Raw genomic sequence first — 21,559 nt, 5'->3', positions numbered from 1 at the left:
ACACAGGGGTGTCAAAAATGCAGCCCTGGGGCCAAATCAAGCCCCAGGAGGGCTCCTATCAGGCCCCCGAGCAACTGGCTGTCATCTGCTTCCTTCTCCCCCTCTCTTGCTTCCTTCTGCACCTCAGCTTGCTTTGCAAGGCTTGTTCAGTCACATAAGAACTACAGAGCAAAACCTCAATCTTCTCTGTTTGTTGAGGCTCCTTCCCCTCCTGGTCCCCTGGGGAGGGAGGGAAAGAGCCAGTGCTTCCTTTGCCCTGTTCCCTGGATCCCATGGGAGAGATACAAAGAAAGCTCCTTTAAGACCAACGAGTGCTAATGTTGTAAGCATGTTTTATTTGATTTAAAAAAAAATCTTTAATTGTGTTTGTGTCTGTGACGGAACCGGCCCGATTCTGCCTTCAGACCCGGTCCCGTCCACTCCCTATTGAGTCGCCAACTCCTGGAGGGAGTTATTTCTCCTCCTGCCACTTGGGCTCGCTGCCACCACCTGCTCAGTCTAGGGGTTCAGATTGAGAGGAACAGGACTCCCAATCCCCCTCTCCAGCTATGAGGCCAGGCCTCAAGGTCCTCTGCCACCCTGTACTTGGGTATCACAGAGACCTCAGCACTTCTTTGGGAAACCCCTGGAGGATTGGCACCTTATCCAACTGCATGCCTTCCCCCTTCCCCGGGGCCCCCTTCATAAAGCAACGTGGTCTAAGGCGGTTGGGGATCTATGTGGTACAGATTTGACTGCCAGCATTCAAAACAGCAAAAATATTTAATTAAAAGAGAAAAAGGACAGAAAAGAAAAGTACAACGAAAACAGTTGCCTGTAAAAGGTTAGCACAGCACAGCACCCGCACAGCAAACAGCATGACAAAATAAAGGTGGTTTTAAGCGCATCCTACTGTCCCTGGTCTAAACGTGCACTGCCTTGTGGATAACTTACTCCGTCTGACTGCCTGGGGTCCTTTTCCTCTTGAGCAGGCCTCTCCCCCAAGCAGGAGCCCCCATGCTCCCAACCTCCTCCTTTGAGCGCCAGTTGCAAACTGCCTCTCTTCAAATAATTCAAAATGCAAAGAACAAAAGAACTTCCTGCCTCTCTAGGAGGCTTTCCCCCTAGAGTTGCTGGTTTGGCTCTGGAAGGGAGGGGGGTAGGAGGGAGGCTAGGCCAAAGCCTGCTTAGTAGTTTCATGTTCCCTCCCAACTAAGATGGCGTTTCTCCACAGTGTCCTTTAAAATTTTATCTCTCTGCTACCTAATCTTAAATAGGTACACACATGGCCCAGCCCAACAAAGTCTCATTTATGTCAGATCTGGCCCTCATAACAAATGAGTTCGACACCCCTGCTCTAAGACCTTACAGGGCTCTTCTTATAGGGCCTAGTGTAAGCTCTTAGAGGATTGGCTACATCAGGGGTGTGTGGCCTAATATGCAAAGGAGCTCCTGCTACAAAAATGGCCCTGGTGGTTGCATTAGGAGTGGCCAGCACGATGTCCTGTGGGTGCAAGCCGACACCATTCTTGAGGCCCAATGTGTGCTTTTAGAAAGTGGGTGGGTCTTTTGCCCAACAGGGCTTCTGATTGGCTGCTAAAGATCCGATGGACAGTGCAAATTAAAATAGCGTTTCAGTGGTAGCTACTACCCTCTGTGTTCCCTCTACACAGTGGAGTCTTGTGAGCAAAAATTCTTGTGAGCTGTTGGCATTAAAGCTAGGGGCTGGGAGCGTACCTCCCTTGGGAGGTTATTCCAGTAAATGTGGGGCTGCCACCAAAAAGGCGCTGTCTCATGTGCTTTCACAGAATTGTAGCATGATCATAGTTGGATGCTGGATTTATGTATAAATTAGCTTGTTCTGGGACGGTTTTTCCTGAGCTAAAACAAAAATGTGTGAGCCAGAGGCTAAAAAAACCCTGTGAACTAGCTCACACTAACTCAGCTCAGAGGGAACACTGGCTGCCACCACTGTATTTGTTTTATTCCCTCTCACTTCCTTTTCCCAGTGTATTTTTAAATTACCCCTCCTCTCTCCTGCACTGGAGCTTCCTATGTGTACATAACCCCGCCTCCTGCAGCAGTCATTTTTGCTGATGGCTCCACCTCCAGTGGCAGCCATTTTGTAGTTGCGCCCACCACCCTGTGTGAAACTGCCAAAAGTGCCCACAGGCTCAAAAAAAAAACCTGGGAGAGCCAGTTAGGTGTGGTGGTTATGAGTGCGGAGTCTTACCTAGGAGAACCGGGTTTGATTCCCTACTCCTCGGCTTGCACCTGCTGGAATGGCCTTGGATCAGTCATAGATCTCGCAGAGTTGTCCTTGAAAGGGCAGCTGCTGTCAGCTCTCTCAGCCCCGTCCACCTCACAGGGTGCCTGTTGTGGGGGAGGAAGGGAAAAGAAGATTGTAGGCCACTCTGAGCCTCTGCCCTTGCAAGGGCAGCTGCTGGGAGAGCCCTCTTAGTCCCACCCACCTCACAGGGTGTCTGTTGTGGGGAGGAAGGGAAAGGAGATTGTAGGCCACTCTGAGCCTCTGTCCTTGAAAGGGCAGCTGCTGGGAGAGCCCTCTCAGCCCCACCCACCTCACAGGGTGTCTGTTGTGGGGAAGGAAGGAAAAGAAGATTGTAGGCCACTCTGAGACTCTGTCTTTGAAAGGGCAGCTGCTGTGAGAGTCCTCTCTAGCCCCACCCACCTCACAGGGTGTCTAGTGGAAGAGGAAGGGAAAGGAGATTGTGAGCCGCTCTGAGATTCTGTCCTTGAAAAGGCAGCTGCTGTGAGAGCCCTCTCCAGCCCCACCCGCCTCACAGGGTGCCTGTTGTGGGAGAAGAAGGGAAAGGAGATTGTGAGCCACTCTTCGGCTCTTTGGAGTGGAGGACGGGATATAAATCCAATATCTTTGTCTTCATCTTCTTCTTCTTCTCCCGTTGGAAAAGCTCGCTCACTGCCACCCCTCTCCTTTCCCCTCCACAGAATTCGAAGCTGCCCGGAAGCGCGCCAAGAAAGCCAAGCAGGCCTTCGAGCAGATCAAGAAGGAGCGCTTCGATCGCTTCAACTCCTGCTTCGAGTCGGTGGCCACCAACATCGATGAGATCTACAAGGCCCTGTCGCGCAACAGCAGTGCCCAGGTGAGGCCGGACCCGGCTGCAGGATGCCCGATGGGGTTATTTGGCAGGACGGCACAGAAATGACACGCGCAGAGGGGGGAAAGATATTAAAAATTCTGGGCCCGTGCATACCTAATGCTCAGCCAAGGGAATCTCGGTCTCTTGCCCGGCAGGGTTTCTGATTGGCCGCTGAAGATCTGATGGGTGACGCTGATCGAAATAGCGTCCTCTCTGACCCGTACTCCCTCTAAGCCAGGGGTGGCCAACGGTAGCTCTCCAGATGGGGTTTTTTTTGCCTACAACTCCCATCGGCCCCAGCCAGCATGGCTGGGGCTCATGGGAGTTGTAGGCAAAAAAATATCTGGAGAGCTACTTTTGACCGCACCTGCTCTAAGCTGTGGAGTTTTGCGAGCAGAAATTCTGCTTGGTGAGCTACTGGCATTAAAGCTGTGAGCTCCTGCATAAATTAGTGTGCTCTGGGGCTGTTTTTCCTGAGCTGAGACAAAAATATGTGAGCCGGAGGCTAAAATAGCATCCTCTCTGGCCCGTACTCCCTCTAAGCCAGGGGTGGCCAACGGTAGCTCTCCAGATGGTTTTTTTTTGCCTACAACTCCCATCAGCCCCAGCCAGCAGGGCCACCCCTGTCTCGTGTGCTTTCACAGAATTGTAGCATGTTCACATAGCTGGGTGATGATTTTATGTAGTTATTTAAAACATTTATTAAACGCCTGTCTTCCTTATAGAGAACTTAAAAGCAGCTTGCGTCAGAGATAAAACATGTAAAAAACATTAAAAAACATAAGATCCAAAGTTTAAATCCACAATTCAGGACTACTAGTAAACTTAACCAAACGCGGTCTTAAATAAAACCATTTTCAACCGCATCCTAAAGACTGGAAGTAGAGGCCAGGGGCACACCTCCCTGGGGGAGGTTGTTCCAACAAATGTGGGGCTTCCACCGAAAAGGTCCTGTCTCATGTGCCCACCATTTGAGCTTCTTTGATTGGTGGGACAGTCAGGAAGGCCCTTCCCTCTGATCTTACCTGAGCAGGAGCATGTGGGAGAAGACAGTCCTTCTGGAATCTGAATGGAGCTATCTTGTATGTTTTGCTTCGTACCAATATTATACAAATACTGCTCAGAGCTTTTTTTTGGTAGCAGGAACTCCTTTGCCTGTTAGGCCACCCACCCCTGAGGCAGCCAATCCTCCTGGAGCTTACAGTATGCCCTATAAGAAGAGCCCTGTGAGCTCTTGGGGGATCGGCTACATCGGGGTGTGTGTGTGTGTGTGTGTGGCCTAATATACAAAGGAGCTCCTGCCAGAATTCCACCCCTGATGTAGCTAATCCTCCTGGAGCTTACAGTAGGCCCTGTAAAAAGAGCCCTGTGAGCTCTTGGGGGATAGGCTACATCAGGGGGGGTGGCCTAATATGCAAAGGAGCTCCTGCTAGAATTCCACCCCTGATGCAACCAATCCTCCTGGAGCTTACAGTAGGCCCTGTAAGAAGAGCCCTGTGATCTCTTGGGGGATCGGCTACATCAGGGGGTTTGTGGCCTAATATGCAAAGGAGCTCCTGCCAGAATTCCACCCCTGATGTAGCCAATCCTCCTGGAGGGCCTGTAAGAAGAGCCCTGTGAGCTCTTGGGGGGATCGGCTACATCAGGGGATGTGTGGCCTAATATGCAAAGGAGTTCCTGCCGCAAAAAAAGCCCTGCAAATACAGCCTTTGTTCTGCTTTTAGAAGTCGAATGCCCTGGCTTCAGGAGCTACTCTGGGCCCCAAACCACTGCCCTCTGGACTTTGTATTCAGCCACCCGTCTGGCTTCTTGAGATGTTTCAGCCCACGAGGTTTCAAGTGTGCCTTTTGCGGCCCTGGGGGCCGGGAGCTTGATTTCTTTTCTGAGCGAAGGCAAAGATGGCGGAGGCTTTTCAGAAAGCAGAAATCCGCACCACGTGCCGCGCTCTGTGTTTCTCGTGGGCTTTCACGGGATGATAACTTGCTCACAGCTGGATGCCATCTGGCAACGCCGTCAGTTGTTCCTGGAGAGAGTTTGCGCTTGCCCCTTTGGCCGGTGGCGGCGGGCGCCACACAGTCACGGGCGGCTTACAGCAACCCTGTCGGATTATCAGAGGCAAGTGACAGGCAGCGGTGGTTTGCCTTTGCCTGCCTCTGCATGGTGAATTTCTTGGGAGGGGTCTCCCATCCCAGAATTCACCGGGGCTGACTCTGCTTGGCGCTCCTGAGAATCGACAAGTTTGGGCTCGCCTGGGCCATCCAGGTCAGGGCAGAGAGAAAGAGAGGTGGTTTGCCGTCGCCTGCCTCTGCGTAGCAACCCTGGACTTCCTGGGTGGTCTCCTTTCCAGGCCTCATTTTGGGCAGGAGCGCCGGAACCTCTAAATCAGGGGTGTCGAACATGCGGCCCAGGGCCCGAATTGGGCCCCCGGAGGACTCCTATCAGGCCCCTGAGCAACTGGCTCTTGTCTGCTTCCTTCTCCCTCTCTCTTGCTTCCTTCTGCATCTCAGCTTGCTTTGCGCGGCTTGCTCAAGATCACACAGGAGCTACAGAGCAAAACGTCTATTTTCTCCATTGGGTAAGGCTCCTCCCTTGGAGAGGAAGCGGGGGAGGAAAGCTCACTTTGTTAGGCTCTCTCAATTGCACAGTAGAGCTACTGAGCCAAGCCTCTCTTCCTTCTATTGGCTGAGGCTCCTCCCCCTGCTGGTGCCCTGGGGAGGGAGGGAAAGAGCCAGCGCTTCCTTTGCCCAGTTCCCTGGATCCCATGGGAGAAATACAAAGAAAGCGCCTTTTAAGACCAAACGAGTGCTAATGTTTTAAGCATGTTTTATTTTAAGGCTTTAAAAAAAAATCTTTAGTCATGTTTGTCTGTGTCTTTTAGAAAGTTTACATTTCTGCTGCCTAATCTTAAATAGGTACACACATGGTCTGGCCCGACTTGACCCGATCCAGCCCAACAAGGTCTCATTTTACGTCAGATCCAGCCCTCATAACAAATGAGTTCGACACCCCCGCTCTAAATTTCATTGCACTTTCTTTTTTACCCCCCTCCCCCACAAATACTTGCTTCAGGGCTCCGTTGTTCAAACACCCCCCCCCCCCCCCGGTGAGAATTTTGCTGAACTCTTTAAGATCTGACAAACTTTCTAATATTTTTCCGCACCTAAAAAAATGGGGAAAATAACCAAAACATAGAAAGCTTTCTGATGGAAATCTTCCTCCTGCCACTGCGGCCACGTAGGAGAAAACAAATTTTAAAAGTATGATGGGAGTCAGGTTTTATGATGAGCGTTCTAATTCGAGAAGCGTTTGAAGGCAGACTGAGCCGGCAGAATTGAGTCTGCCTTCCGGTGATGTCGGGGGTGGGTGGCATATGCAAATGAGTTGTGCTAATGAGCTCCGGCACCTCTTTTCCTACGAAACGACCCCTGCTTCATGTACTAACCAGGGCCTGAGTAGCTTCAAAGATCTGAAAAGGTCAGCCAAACCTGGGCTTTCCAGGTCAAGACGAGAGAGGAACAGGAGTGGCTTGCCTGTCTGCCTCTGTGTCTGCGACTCTAGATGTGCATTTCCCATCCAGGGACTTAACCAGGCCTGACCCTGCTAGCTTCTGAGTTCAGAAGCAATTGAGCTAGCCTGGCCCATCCAGTTCGGGCTGTTCCTTGGCTCCTTTTTTTTTTCCCCTTCATAATCCTGAGCCATAAAGACAGCCGTAAGGAGAGCCAGTTTGGTGTAGTGGTGAAGTGTGCAGACTCTCATCTGGGAGAACTAGATTTGATACTCCTCCACTTGCAGCTGCTGGAATGGCCTTGGGTCAGCCATAGCTCTTGCAGGCGTTGTCCTTGAAAGGGCAGCTGCTGGGAGAGCCCTATCAGTCCCACCCACCTCACAGGGTGTCTGTTGGGGGCGTGGAAGATAAAGGAGATTGTGAGCCGCTCTGAGACTCTGAGATTCATAGTGGAGGGCGGGATATAAATCCAATATCTTCTTTTTTAGAGAGCCAGTTTGGTGTAGTGGTTGAGTGTGCAGACTCTCATCTGGGAGAACCGGGTTTGATTCCCCACTCCTCCACTTGCAGCTCCTGGAATGGCCTTGAGTCAGCCATTGCTCTCGCAGGAGTTGTTCTTGAAAGGGCAGCTGCTGTGAGAGCCCCCTCAGCCCCACCCACCTCACAGGGTGTCTGTGTGGGGTGGGGGGAAGGTAGACGAGATTGTAGGCCAGCTCTGAGACTCTTGTCCTTGAAAGGGCAGCTGCTGGGAGAGCCCTCTCAGCCCCACCCACCTCATGGTATCTACTGTGGGGGAGGAAGGGAAAGGAGATTGTACGCTGCTCTGAGACTCTGTCCCTGAAAGGGCAGCTTCTGTGAGAGCCCTCTCAGCCCCACCCACCTCACAGGGTGTCTGTTGTGGGGGGAGAAGATAGAGGAGATTGTAAGCCGTTCTGAATCTCTGATTCAGAGAGAAGAGCGGGGTATAAATCTGCAGTCGTCTTCTAAAACTGTACTCCCGTGGGCGTCAGGAGTTGGAGAGCGCAGCACAGGGCGATTCCCTACAATCATATCCATGCAGATTTGCCTTCCAGTCGCAAACAGAACCGTCTTCTGAAACTTCAATCAACGCCCAGAAAGACTTATTTATTTATTTATTTCATTCGATTTATATCCCGCCCTACCCCACCGAAGCGGGCTCAGGGCAGCTCACAACACAGAATTCTAACAATAAAAACAACCTTTAAAATACATGAATAATTTACACAATAAAATCAACACAATTGTCAGCGTGACGGATCTGTGTTACGGCGCACCCAGGACTCTCTTTTGTTCTCATGCGAAATGATACATTCTCTTTGCCCGCGTGCCGGGCGTCGAAACGCCGCCTCTCGTTGTCTTCAGAGAAAACCCTGCCAGCTCTGACAACCCCACCTGGCTCAGGAAGAGCCAAACGTGGGTGGCAGCAGGCGTGCATTCCTGGCAGTGCAGGCCGCCATGTGGAGTCAGATGCTCTGCAGTAGCAGTCACCGCGTGTTTGAGAGGGAAGGGGGATTGGAGCCAACTTTCGGCCTCTCCCCACCACCACTTAACGTGGCTTGGTTCCCAGCCCCTGAGCCACACTTTCCGTCAGTCATGGAGGCTGGAAGTGGCATTACCCGTTGCCATGGCTTCTTTTGTAGAAAAATCCCAGCAGGAACCATTTGCATGTTAGGCCACACCCCCTGACATCACCATTTTGCACAGGGCTTTTTTTGTAGAAAATTCCCAATAGGAACTCTTGCATCTTGGGCCACACTCCCTGACATCACCATTGTTTCCGCACAGGGCTTTTTTCATAGAAAAAGCCCAGCGGGGACTCGTTTGCATATTAGGCCACACCCTCTGACATCACCATTGTTGCCGCAGAAACTCGTTTGCATGTTAGGCCACACCCTCTGACCTCGCCATTATTTTGCACAGGGCTTTTTTGTAGGACAAACACTGCAGGAAGTCATTTGCATGTTAGGCCACACACCCCGACATCACCATTTTGCACCGGGCTTTTTTTGTAGAAAATTCCCAATAGGAACTCTTGCATGTTAGGCCACACCCCCTGACATCACCATTGTTTCCGCACAGGGCTTTCTCCATAGAAAAAGCCCAGCAGGAATTCTTTTGCATATTAGGCCACGCCCTCTGACATCATTATTTTTGCACAGAGCTTTTTTAAGTAGGAAAAACCCTGCAGGAAGTCATCTGTATATTAGGCCACGCCCTCTGACAACACCAATATTTTGCACTGGACTTTTTATAGGAAAAACCCAGCAGGAACTCATTTGTGTAATAGGCCACACCCCCTGACACCAAGCCAGGCGGAACTGTGTTCCTGTGCATTCCTGCTCAAAAAACGAAAAAGCCCTGTCTGTTGTATAGAGCTGACACCCTGAGGTTTGTCTTTTGGAGCATGTTCTACCAATTCACGTCTGCGTTTCTTTAGCCAACTTCTGCTCGACGTGACGAACCTGAGGTATAAAACATCAACAACGTGAGAGTTTCGGTAATCAGTAAATCAGCTGGATTTGAGTCCCATGGCACCTTAGAGAGTGACTAAACTTGCTTAGCGTAAGAGCCATATAGAATAAACGTCAGATGTTTTGAGAGCCACAAGACGCGAAGGTACTGCAGCTTTAACACTGCGCCACGGGGCTCTTACTGGCAATGGCAATCCACCCCGTAAAAAGTCTGCTGTGAAAACGTTGTGAAAGCAACCTCAACCCAGAGTCAAAAACGACTGGTCCTTGCACAGGGGACCTTTCCTCCTTTCCTTTTCTGGTTATGCAAATCTAGCCCATGCTAGCTTGATCTCGCCAGGTCTCGGATGCTAAGTGGGATCAGCCCTAGTTAGTCACAGAATCATAGAATTGGAAGGGACCTCTAGGGTCATCTAGTCCAACCCCCTGCACAATGCAGGAAACTCACAAACACCTCCTCCTAAATTCACAGGATCAGTATTGCTGTCAGAGGGCCATCCAGCCTCTGTTGAAAAACCTCCAAGGAAGGAGAGCCCACCACCTCCCAAGGAGGAAGCCTGTTCCACTGAGGAACTGCTCTAAACTCACAAATCCCTCCCCCTAAATTCACAGGATCTTCATTGCTGTCAGATGGCCATCCAGCCTCTGTTTAACCTCCATGGAAGGAGAGCCCACCACCTCCCGAGGAAGCCTGTTCCACTGAGGAACCGCTCTAACGGCCAGGAAGTTCTTCCTAATGTTGAGCCGGAAACTCTTGATTTAATTTCAACCTGTTGGTTCGGGTCCTACCTTCTGGGGCCACAGAAAACAATTCCACACCTTCCTCTATAGGACAGCCCTTCAAGTCCTTGAAGATGGTGATCCTATCACCTCTTAGCCACCTCCTCTCCAGGCTAAACATCCCCAGCTCCTTCAACCTTTTCTCATAGGACTTGGTCTCCAGACCCCTCACCATCTTCGTCGCCCTCCTCTGGACCTGTTCCAGCTTGTCTATCTCCTTAAAATGTGGTGCCCAAAACTGAACACAATACTCCAGTTGAGGCCTTACCAGAGCAGAGTAAAGCGATACCATCACTTCACATGATCTGGACACTATACTTCTGTTGATAAAGCCCAGATTTGCATTTGCCTTTTTAGCCACTGCATCAGACTGTTGACTCATGTTCAGCGTATGATCCACTAAGACCCCGAGATCCTTCTCGCACAGACTACTGCTAAGACAAGTCTCCCCCATCCTATAGCCATGCATTGGATCTTTCCTACCTAAATGCAGAACGTTACATTTATCCCCGTTAAAATGCATTTCATTGGTTTTAGCCCAGTTTTCCAGCCTGTCAAGGTCATCCTGTATCCTGTTTCTGTCATCTTCTGGGTTTGCAACCCCTCCCAAATTAGTATCATCGGCAAATGTAATAAGCGTTCCCTCTATTCCTTCATCCCAATCATTGATAAAGATGTTGAACAAAACAGGTTCCAGGACAGATTCTTGAGGCCCTCCACTTGTCACTCCTCTCCAAGAGGGTGAGGAACCGTTCACAAGCACTCTTTGGGTGCGATCTGTCAACCAGTGACAGATCCACCTTGGATGGGAGACCACTGCGGAAGCCCGGGGTCGCTGCGCAGAGGCAGCCAGTGGCAACTGCCTCTGTTTGTCTCTCGCCTTGAAAACCCAGTGAGGGTCACCATAAATCAGCTGCGACTTTAAGGCCATTTCTGCCACCACAGTAAATGCCAGATCACGAGGACTTTGGGCGACGGGTGGCCAGTTTGCCAGCCCCCGGTACCCAGATCCCAAAGGACTTCCATCTTCGTTGTTCTTCCACAGGCATTTCTGGGCCCCGAAAACCCCGAGGAGCCCTACCTGGACGGCATCAATTACAACTGCGTGGCCCCCGGGAAGCGTTTTCGGCCCATGGACAACTTGTCTGGCGGGGAGAAGACGGTGGCGGCCTTGGCTCTGCTCTTTGCAATTCACAGGTGAGGAATGGGCCGCGCTGCAGCGGAGGTTGACCCCGTGCTGGTCGCCAGGGATGGGTTTTGGATTTAGAGTGCTGGGAGGGGGGTGACGGAAGGGGAAACTGCAGGGAAGGGGCCAAGAGCAGTTCTTGGGGGTCTGCCAAACAAAATGAAGGGATGGTTGTCCATTAAGGAGGGACTGTGGCTCAGCGGTGCAGCATCTGCCTGGTAAGCAGAAGGTCCCAGGTTCAATCCCCGGCATCTCCACCTAAAAAGGGTCCAGGCAAAGAGGCGTGAGAAACCTCAGCTTGAGACCCTGGAGAGCCACTGCCAGTCTGAGTAGACAAGACTGACTTGGATGGACCAAAGAGGGTCTGATTCAGTACAAGGCAGCTTCATGGGGCAGGGCTGTGTGGCTCAGTGGCAGAGCATCTGCTTGGTAAGCAGAAGGTCCCAGGTTCAATCCCCGCCATCTCCAACTCAAAAGGGTCCAGGCAAAGAGGCGTGAGAAACCTCAGCTCGAGACCCTGGAGAGCAGCTGCCAGTCTGAGTAGACAATACTGACTTTGTCCCAGGTTCCATCCCCGAGATCTCTAACTAAAAAGGGTCCAGGCAAATAGGCATGAAAAACCTCAGCTCGAGACCCTGGAGAGCGGCTGCCAGTCTGAGTAGACAATACTGACTGTGATGGACTGAGGGTCTGATTCAGTAGAAGGCAGCTTCATATGTTCATGAGGAGGGACAGACGCTCAGTGGTAGAGCATCTGCTTGGTAAGCAGAAGGTCCCAGGTTCAATCCCTGGCATCTCCAAAAAAGGGTCCAGGCAAGTAGGTGTGAAAAACCTCAGCTTGAGACCCTGGAGAGCGGCTGCCAGTCTGAGTAGACAAGACTGACTTTGATGGACCCAGGGTCTGATTCAGTAGAAGGCAGCTTCAGATGTTCATATATGTTCAACGTGGGGGTTCCTGTTCTGCTTCTCTGGTAAGGAGGCATGTCGGGCAGGAGAAGGGGCATATAAACCGGGGGACCGTGATTTGAAACAGGGTTTCCCAGTACAGCACCCAGGGGCACAGCAGTGCCCGCCAGTACTTCCCTTGGTGCCCACCAAGCTGCTCAGAAAATGGGCAGGACCACTGTAAGGCAGGGCTTGTTACTGGCTGCCCTCAGTCAAAAAAGGGGAGGAAAAGGAAGGGTCCCCTGTGCAAGCACCAGTCGTTTCTGACTCTGGGGTGACGTCGCATCACGACGTTTTCACGGCAGACTTTTTACAGGGTGGTTTGTCATGGCCTTCCCCAGTCGTCTACGCTTTCCCCCCCAGCAAGCTGGGTCCTCATTTGACCGACCTCGGAAGGATGGAAGGCTGAGTCAACCTGGAGCCGGCTACCTGAACCCAGCTTCCGCCGGGATCGAAGTCAGGTCGTGAGCAGAGAGTTCAGAGCGCAGTACTGCAGCTTTACCACTCTGCGGCACGGGGCTGCTAAAAGGGGAACACAGTAGTGAAAAGCCTGAAAAATAACTACAAAGAAACTGCTCAGTATTGTGACAAAATCGTGCAAATAATAGTTATACAATATCAACAGCACATAACCAATCAGTAACAAGTATCAAAAGTCCAAAAGGCTCAGTTGTAAACAATGTCCTTGAAATGAGGCAGAAAACCCTCCTTCAGGTATTTTGCTGGTAATATTCTCCAAGAGGTATAACCTGATGTATAGAAGCCTCCTGAGATACACAAGGCAATTTCCGGATGTCTTGGTGCATTTCAGAGCGTAGCCCTTTTAACTGATCTTATAATGATCGCAGTTCTTCAGCGGCGTAGGGTGGCAGTCCTCTCCCTATTAGGTGTTGAAGGCCTGTCGGAATAATTCGGTTTTGCAGGCCCTGCGGAATTGAGAAAGATCCCGCAGGGCCCTTATGGCCTCTGGGAGGACATTCCCCATTTCTGGTGCCGCCACCGAGAAGGCCCTAGACCGTGTAGAGCACAGTCTGGTCTCCTTTGGAATTGAGAAAGATCCCGCTGGGCCCTTATGGCCTCTGGGAGGGCATTCCACATTTCTGCTGCTGCCATCGAGAAGGCCCTGGTCCGTGTAGAACACAGCCTGGCCTCCTTTGGTCTGGGGATGGACAGTAGATTTTGTTTCCCTGAACGCAGTGCTCTCTGGGGAACATGCGGAGAAAGGCAGTCCCGTAGATTGGCAGGCCCAGCATGGCTTCTCTTATGTTCATATGTCCCTGGGGAGGTTCTTCTACAACTACGGGGCTGCCACTGAAAAGGTCCTGTCTCATGTGCCAATCAGACTTTTCTGATCGAAGGGACAGCCAGGAGGGCCTCTCCTAGTGACCTTAATACCCAAGCAGAGCATAAGGGCAAAGACGGTCCTTCAGATACCCCTAGTGCCAAGCCACATAGGGCTTTAAAGGTCAAAACCAACTCTTTGAATTGGGTGAATCAGTAGCCAGCGTAAGGACTGTAGGATGAGAGTCCCACGCTCCCGATCTTAAGAAGCTGCTGGTGGGAGCCTTTCAGGCAGTTGGGAGTGGAAAGCAGCGAACTTCCAAGGGCTACGTAGAATCTCACGTTCCTTAACCTGCTTTGAACGCTCTCTCTCTCTCTCCTCCCTGTAGCTACAAACCCGCTCCGTTCTTTGTCTTGGATGAGATCGACGCCGCTTTGGACAACACCAACATCGGGAAGGTGAGTCAGACGAACAGCTCAAGCGGAGGGCTGTGACTGCCAGGAGAGAGGGGAGGTGCTGAGGTGCTCAGCCTGGCCGCATTCTCTTCTCTCTTCTTCCCCCACCCGCCAGGTAGCCAACTACATCAAGGAGCAGTCCACCTGCAACTTCCAAGCCATCGTCATTTCCTTGAAGGAGGAATTCTACACCAAGGCAGAGAGTCTCATCGGCGTCTACCCAGAGGTACAAAAGGGGCAGGGGAGAGAAGTGCGTTGGGGATGTATAGTTCTCAACCCACTGGCAAGGGGAGGGGCCATGGCTCAGTGGCAGAGCCTCTGCTTGGCATGCAGAAGGCTCCAGGTTCAGTTCCCAGCATCTCCAGTTAAAAGGACCAAGCAGGGGGTGATGGGAAAGACCTTGACCTGAGACCCTGGCTCAGTGGCTGAGCCTCTGCTTGGCATGGAGAAGGTCCCAGGTTCAGTCCCCGGCATCTCCAATTAAAAGGACCAGGCAGGAGGTGATGGGAAAGACCTTGACCTGAGACCCTGGCTCAGTGGCAGAACCTCTGCTTGGCATGTAGAAGGTCCCAGGCTCAATTCCCGGCATCTCCAGTAGAAAGGACCAGACAGGAGGTGATGGGAAAGACCTTGACCTGAGACCCTGGCTCAGTGGCAGAGCCTCTGCTTGGCATGGAGAAGGTCCCAGGTTCAGTCCCCGGCATCTCCAGTAGAAAGGACCAGACAGGAGGTGATGGGAAAGACCTTGACCTGAGACCCTGGCTCAGTGACTGAGCCTCTGCTTGGCATGCAGAAGGTCCCAGGTTCAATTCCCAGCATCTCCAGTTAAAAGGACCAAGCAGGAGGGGATGGGAAAGACCCTGACCTGAGACCCTGGCTCAGTGGAAGAGTCTCTGCTTGGCATGCAGAAGGTCCCAGGTTCAATCTTTTAACATGTAGAAGGTCCCCGGTTCAGTCCTTTTAACAGGAGATAAGTCTTCAGTTAAAAGGACCAGGCAGACCTAAAAGATTGAACCTGGGACCTTCTGCATGTTAAAAAGGTCCCAGATTCAATCCTTTTAACTGGCATCTCCAGTTGAAAGGACCAGGCAGGAGGGGATGGGAAAGACCTTGACCTGAGACCCTGGCTCAGTGGCAGAGCCTCTGCTTGGCATGCAGAAGGTCCCAGGTTCAATCCCCACCGTCTCCAGTTAAAAGGACCAGGCAGGAGGGGATGGGAAAGACCTTGACCTGAGACCCTGGCTCAGTGGCAGAGCCTCTGCTTGGCATGCAGAAGGTCCCAGGTTCAATCCCTGGAATCTCCAGTGAAAAGAACCAGGCAGGAGGGGATGGGAAAGACTTTGACCTGAGACCCTGGCTCAGTGGCAGAGCCTCTGCTTGACATGCAGAAGGTCCCAGGTTCAATCCCCGGCATCTCCAGTTAAAAGAACCAGGCAGGAGGGGATGGGAAAGACCTTGACCTGAGACCCTGGCTCAGTGGCAGAGCCTCTGCTTGGCATGCAGAAGGTCCCAGGTTCAGTCCCCGGCATCTCCAGTTAAAAGAACCAGGCAGGAGGGGATGGGAAAGACTTTGACCTGAGACCCTGGCTCAGTGGCAGAGCCTCTGCTTGGCATGCAGAAGGTCCCAGGTTCAATCCCCGGCATCTCCAGTTAGAAGGACCAGGCAGGAGGGGATGGGAAAGACCTTGACCTGAGACCCTGGCTCAGTGGCAGAGCCTCTGCTTGGCGTGCAGAAGGTCCCAGGTTCAATCCCCGGCATCTCCAGTTAGAAGGACCAGGCAGGAGGTGATGGGAAAGACCTTGACCTGAGACCCTGGATCAGTGGCAGAGCCTCTGCTTGGCATGCAGAAGGTCCCCGGTTCAATCCCCGGCATCTCCAGTTAAAAGGACCAGGCAGGAGGGGATGGGAAAGACTTTGACCTGAGACCCTGGCTCAGTGGCAGAGCCTCTGCTTGGCATGCAGAAGGTCCCAGGTTCAATCCCCAGCATCTCCAGTCGAAAGGACCAGGCAGGAGGGGATGGGAAAGACCTTGACCTGAGACCTGGCTCACTGGCAGAGCCTCTGCTTGGCATGCAGAAGGTCCCAGGTTCAATCCCCGGCATCTCCAGTTAAAAGGACCAGGCAGGAGGGGATGGGAAAGACCTTGACCTGAGACCCTGGCTCAGTGGCAGAGCCTCTGCTTGGCATGCAGAAGATCCCAGGTTCAATCCCCAGCATGTCCAGTTGAAAGAACCAGTCAGGAGGGGATGGGAAAGACCTTGACCTGAGACCCTGGCTCAGTGGCAGAGCCTCTGCTTGGCATGCAGAAGGTCCCAGGTTCAATCCCCGGCATCTCCAGTTGAAAGGACCAGGAGGGAGGGGATGGGAAAGACTTTGACCTGAGACCCTGGCTCAGTGGCAGAGCCTCTGCTTGGCACGCAGAAGGTCCCAGGTTCAATCCCCAGCATCTCCAGTTAAAAGGACCAGGCAGGAGGGGATGGGAAAGACTTTGACCTGAGACCCTGGCTCAGTGGCAGAGCCTCTGCTTGGCATGCAGAAGGTCCCAGGTTCAATCCCCGGCATCTCCAGTTGAAAGGACCAGGAGGGAGGGGATGGGAAAGACTTTGACCTGAGACCCTGGCTCAGTGGCAGAGCCTCTGCTTGGCACGCAGAAGGTCCCAGGTTCAATCCCCAGCATCTCCAGTTAAAAGGACCAGGCAGGAGGGGATGGGAAAGACTTTGACCTGAGACCCTGGCTCAGTGGCAGAGCCTCTGCTTGGCATGCAGAAGGTCCCAGGTTCAATCCCCGGCATCTCCAGTTGAAAGGACCAGGAGGGAGGGGATGGGAAAGACTTTGACCTGAGACCCTGGCTCAGTGGCAGAGCCTCTGCTTGGCACGCAGAAGGTCCCAGGTTCAATCCCCAGCATCTCCAGTTAAAAGGACCAGGCAGGAGGGGATGGGAAAGACTTTGACCTGAGACCCTGCAGAGCTGCCAGTCTGAGTAGACAGCACTGCCCCTCGATGGACCTAGGGTCTGATTCAATACAGGGCAGCTTTGTGCGAGTTCAAGCAAGAACCCTTTTGTGCCCGAGCTGCCCTTTGACAGGGCCCGAGAGCACTGCTGTTGCGAAAGAGAGACTTCTGATCGAAAGGGTGCCTGTTGGATGACTTCACGCAACGCCCCCCCTTGCTTCCCTCCCCCCCTTACAGCAAGGAGACTGCGTCATCAGCAAAGTCCTGACCTTCGACCTTACCAAGTACCCCGACGCCAACCCGAATCCCGGCGATCAGTAGAGAAAGGAAGAGGCTGGAATCCACCCTTGCCGACTCCCACCCCTCCCCACCCCCAACTTTTCTGCCTTCTGCAGGCCTTAAGAGCTTCCCCACCTTTTATTTATCCAGCGATTATTTTTTTTAGCGTTTGTGTTGTTTTTTTTCCTTTGTGTCCGTCGGGTGGGGAAGAGAGTGACGAGTCCCTGGAAAACTGCCAAAGGCATTCAGGGTCTTTCCCCCGCCGTGTGTCCCTGGAAGACGGCCAAGGCACAGGGGGTACGAACTGTACAGGACCAAAACCATGGCGAATTTGCGAGGTCTCCTCTCACGCAGAGGGGCCTACAATTGGTGGCTTCGGATCGTGCTTTTTTCCCCCCAAGCCTGATGTCATAATGATGTGTATTTTGTGCGTGATTTGAAATTAAAAGTCTGTTTACCTTCCATCCGCCGTCGCTTTCTTTCACGGCGAATCTGTCGGGAGCGGCATCTCGGGATGGCGTTGGGGCTCGGTGGCACTGGAAGGAACGGATTTCTTTTCTTCCAAATGTGGCAAGGTTGGGTCAAGGTTGCGGGATCTCCTGAAGATCTCTCCTCCGCCCCGCCACTGCCCCGTAAATTTTGGAAATACACAAAAAACAACTTTGCTGTAACCAATAAATACTGCAAGACAACTAACAGAAAAAGCGATAATTTGCAGAAACATGTCTGTTCCGCTAACAAGCACGCAAAGGACATGTCAACCCTTTAGCCCTGGGGTGTCAAACATGTGTCCCCGGGGGCCGGATGAGGCCCCCAGAGGGCTCCTGTCAGGCCCCTGAGCAACTGGCTGTCATCTGCTTTCTTCTCCCTCTCTCTTGCTTCTTTCTGTATCACAACTTGCTTTGCCAGGATTGCTCAGTCACACAGCCGCTACAGAGCAAAGCCTCTGTTTTCTCCATTGGCTGAGGCTCCTCCCTTGGGGAGGAATAGCTTGCTTTGCCAGGCTTTCTCACAGCAGAGTTGCTGAGCCAAGCTTCTCTTCCTTCTATTGGCTGAGGCTCCTCCCCATCCTGGTCCCCTGGGGAAGGAAGGAAAGAGCCAGAGCTTCCTTTGCCCAGTTCCCAGGTCTGCACAGGAGAGATACAAAGAAAGCACCTTTCAGACCAACAAGTGCTGATTAATTAATCATGTTTTATTTTAAGCTTTTTAAAATCTTTCATTTTGTTTGCGTCCTTTATAAAGTTTATATCCCTGCTACCCGGCATTACCTTTCATGACATACGTGGTTGGCCCTACAAAGTCTCATTTATGTCAGATCCGTCCCTCAACGAAGAAGAAGAAGAAGAATTGCAGATTTATATCCCGTCCTTCTCCCTGAATCAAAGACTCAGAGTGGCTTACAATCTCCTATATCTTCTCCCCCCCACAACAGACACTCTGTGAGGTGGGTGGGGCTGGAGAGGGCTCTCACAGCAGCTGCCCTTTCAAGGACAACCTCTGCCAGAGCTATGGCTGACCCAAGGCCATTCCAGCAGGTGCAAGTGGAGAAGTGGGGAATCAAACCCGGTTCTCCCAGATAAGAGTCCGCACACTTAACCACTACACCAAACTGGCTCTCAGAATGCAGAATGTGTTAGACACCCCCGCTTGAGCCGGATTTATGGTTGCGGACTCCCATTTGTACATGAACATATGAATTTGGGAATAATTTTTACGTTGAAGGACTAAGTAGTTTCTGGAGCCCTTCCCTTTGAAAAAAACCCCTTTCACCTGTGATTTGTGTGGCACTGCTTTTGTGACTAGTTGGTTATGGAATGATTTGTTCCTGTTGTACTGTTGAATTCTATTTGTAAGCAGAGGGCTATAATCAAGTTTTCTTGCAGCACTTACGGGTTACAGCACAGTTGTTTCTTGTACATTTCCAGTCGCTACTGCGCTGCCACTTGTTTGCTTGCCATACATTTTGGAAGTAGCAAACATTCATTCGACGCTGACAAATCAAAGAACATGAGAAGCCACGTTGGATCCGGCCGATAGCCCATCCAGTCCCACGCTCTGTGTCACACAGTGGCCACACCCCAGGGGCCACCAGGAGGTTCATCGTTGGGGCCAGAAGTCCAGAAGCCCTCCCACTACTCCCTCCTCCCAGCACCAAAAAGACAGAGCATCACTGTCCCAGATACAAGAGAAGCCATGTTGGATCAGGCCAGTGGCCCCTCCAGTCCAACACTCTGTGTCACAGAAGAACATAAGAGAAGCCATGTTGGATCAGGCCAGAGGCCCATCCAGTCCAACATTCTGTGTCACATAAGAACATAAGAGAAGCCATGTTGGATCAGGCCAGTGGCCCATCCAGTCCAACATTCTGTGTCACAGAAGAACATAAGAGAAGCCCTGTTGGATCAGGCCAGAGGCCCATCCAGTCCAACACTCTGTGTCACATAAGAACATAAGAGAAGCCCTGTTGGATCAGGCCAGTGGCCCATCCAGTCCAACACTCTGTGTCACATAAGAACATAAGAGAAGCCCTGTTGGATCAGGCCAGTGGCCCATCCAGTCCAACACTCTGTGTCACATAAGAACATAAGAGAAGCCCTGTTGGATCAGGCCAGTGGCCCATCCAGTCCAACACTCTGTGTCACATAAGAACATAAGAGAAGCCCTGTTGGATCAGGCCAGTGGCCCATCCAGTCCAACACTCTGTGTCACAGAAGAACATAAGAGAAGCCCTGTTGGATCAGGCCAGTGGCCCATCCATTCCAACACTCTGTGTCACAGAAGAACATAAGAGAAGCCCTGTTGGATCAGGCCAGTGGCCCATCCAGTCCAACACTCTCTGTCACAGAAGAACATAAGAGAAGCCATGTTGGATCAGGCCAGTGGCCCATCCAGTCCAACACTCTGTGTCACAGAAGAACATAAGAGAAGCCATGTTGGATCAGGCCAGTGGCCCATCCAGTCCAACACTCTGTGTCACATAAGAACATAAGAGAAGCCATGTTGGATCAGGCCAGTGGCCCATCCAGTCCAACACTCTGTGTCACAGAAGAACATAAGAGAAGCCATGTTGGATCAGGCCAGTGGCCCATCCAGTCCAACACTCTGTGTCACAGAAGAACATAAGAGAAGCCATGTTGGATCAGGCCAGTGGCCCATCCAGTCCAACACTCTCTGTCACATAAGAACATAAGAGAAGCCATGTTGGATCAGGCCAGTGGCCCATCCAGTCCAACACTCTCTGTCACAGAAGAACATAAGAGAAGCCATGTTGGATCAGGCCAGTGGCCCATCCAGTCCAACACTCTGTGTCACATAAGAACATAAGAGAAGCCATGTTGGATCAGGCCAGTGGCCCATCCAGTCCAACACTCTGTGTCACATAAGAACATGAGAAGCCATGTTGGATCAGGCCAGTGGCCCATCCAGTCCAACACTCTGTGTCACAGAAGAACATAAGAGAAGCCATGTTGGATCAGGCCAGTGGCCCATCCAGTCCAACACTTTGTCACATAAGAACTTAAGAGAAGCCATGTTGGATCAGGCCAATGGCCCATCCAGTCCAACACTTTGTCACATAAGAACATAAGAGAAGCCATGTTGGATCAGGCCAATGGCCCATCCAGTCCAACACTCTGTGTCACATAAGAACATAAGAGAAGCCCTGTTGGATCAGGCCACTGGCCCCTCCAGTCCAACACTCTGTGTCACATAAGAACATAAGGGAAGCCATGTTGGACCAGGCCAATGGCCCATCCAGTCCAACACTCTGTGTCACATAAGAACATAAGAGAAGCCATGTTGGATCAGGCCAATGGCCCATCCAGTCCAACACTCTGTGTCACATAAGAACATAAGAGAAGCCCTGTTGGATCAGGCCACTGGCCCCTCCAGTCCAACACTCTGTGGCACAGAAGAACATAAGAGAAGCCATGTTGGATCAGGCCAATGCCCCATCCAGTCCAACACTCTGTGTCACAGAAGAACATAAGAGAAGCCATGTTGGATCAGGCCAATGGCCCCTCCAATCCAACACTCTGTGTCACATAAGAACATAAGAGAAGCCATGTTGGATCAGGCCAGTGGCCCATCCAGTCCAACACTCTGTGTTACATAAGAGCATAAGAGAAGCCATGTTGGATCAGGCCAGTGGCCCATCCAGTCCAACACTCTGTGTCACATAAGAACATTAGAGAAGCCATGTTGAATCAGGCCAGTGGCCCCTCCAGTCCAACACTCTGTGTCACATAAGAACATTAGAGAAGCCATGTTGGATCAAGTCAATGGCCCATCCAGTCCAATACTCTGTGTCACATAAGAACATTAGAGAAGCCATGTTGGATCAGGCCAATGGTCCATCCATTCCAGCACTCTGTGTCACACACTGGCCAAAACCCAGGTGCTACCAGGAGATTCACCAATGGGGCCAGAACTCCAGAAGCCCTCCCACAGTTGTGCCCCCCCCACAAAGCACCATTAAGATCTCCCCACAACAGACACCCTGTGAGGTGGGTGGGGATGAGAGGGCTTTCACAGCAGCTGCCCTTTCAAGGACAACTCCTAAGACGGCTATGGCTGACCCAAGG

At 51.8% G+C, this 21,559-nt stretch overlaps 1 protein-coding gene across 1 annotated transcript in view; it reads left to right on the top strand.

Moving 5' to 3' along the window:
• The window catches only part of SMC1A (structural maintenance of chromosomes 1A), a 68,150-nt gene extending 50,712 nt beyond the window's left edge, over positions 1-17,438 (top strand). Inside the window, exons 21-25 of the mRNA XM_060251915.1 lie at positions 2,947-3,101; positions 10,921-11,072; positions 13,677-13,746; positions 13,859-13,969; positions 16,935-17,438. Coding sequence (XP_060107898.1) covers positions 2,947-3,101; positions 10,921-11,072; positions 13,677-13,746; positions 13,859-13,969; positions 16,935-17,018 — 572 coding nt within the window. The 3' untranslated portion in view covers positions 17,019-17,438. The remainder of the gene's footprint in view (positions 1-2,946; positions 3,102-10,920; positions 11,073-13,676; positions 13,747-13,858; positions 13,970-16,934) is intronic.
• Positions 17,439-21,559: the final 4,121 nt, after the last annotated feature.

Source organism: Heteronotia binoei, chromosome 13 (assembly GCF_032191835.1).
Source record: "Heteronotia binoei isolate CCM8104 ecotype False Entrance Well chromosome 13, APGP_CSIRO_Hbin_v1, whole genome shotgun sequence".
Taxonomy (NCBI): Eukaryota; Metazoa; Chordata; class Lepidosauria; order Squamata; family Gekkonidae; genus Heteronotia; species Heteronotia binoei.
Note: the sequence above shows the minus strand (reverse complement) of the source record. Positions and strands in the feature narration are given on the sequence as shown.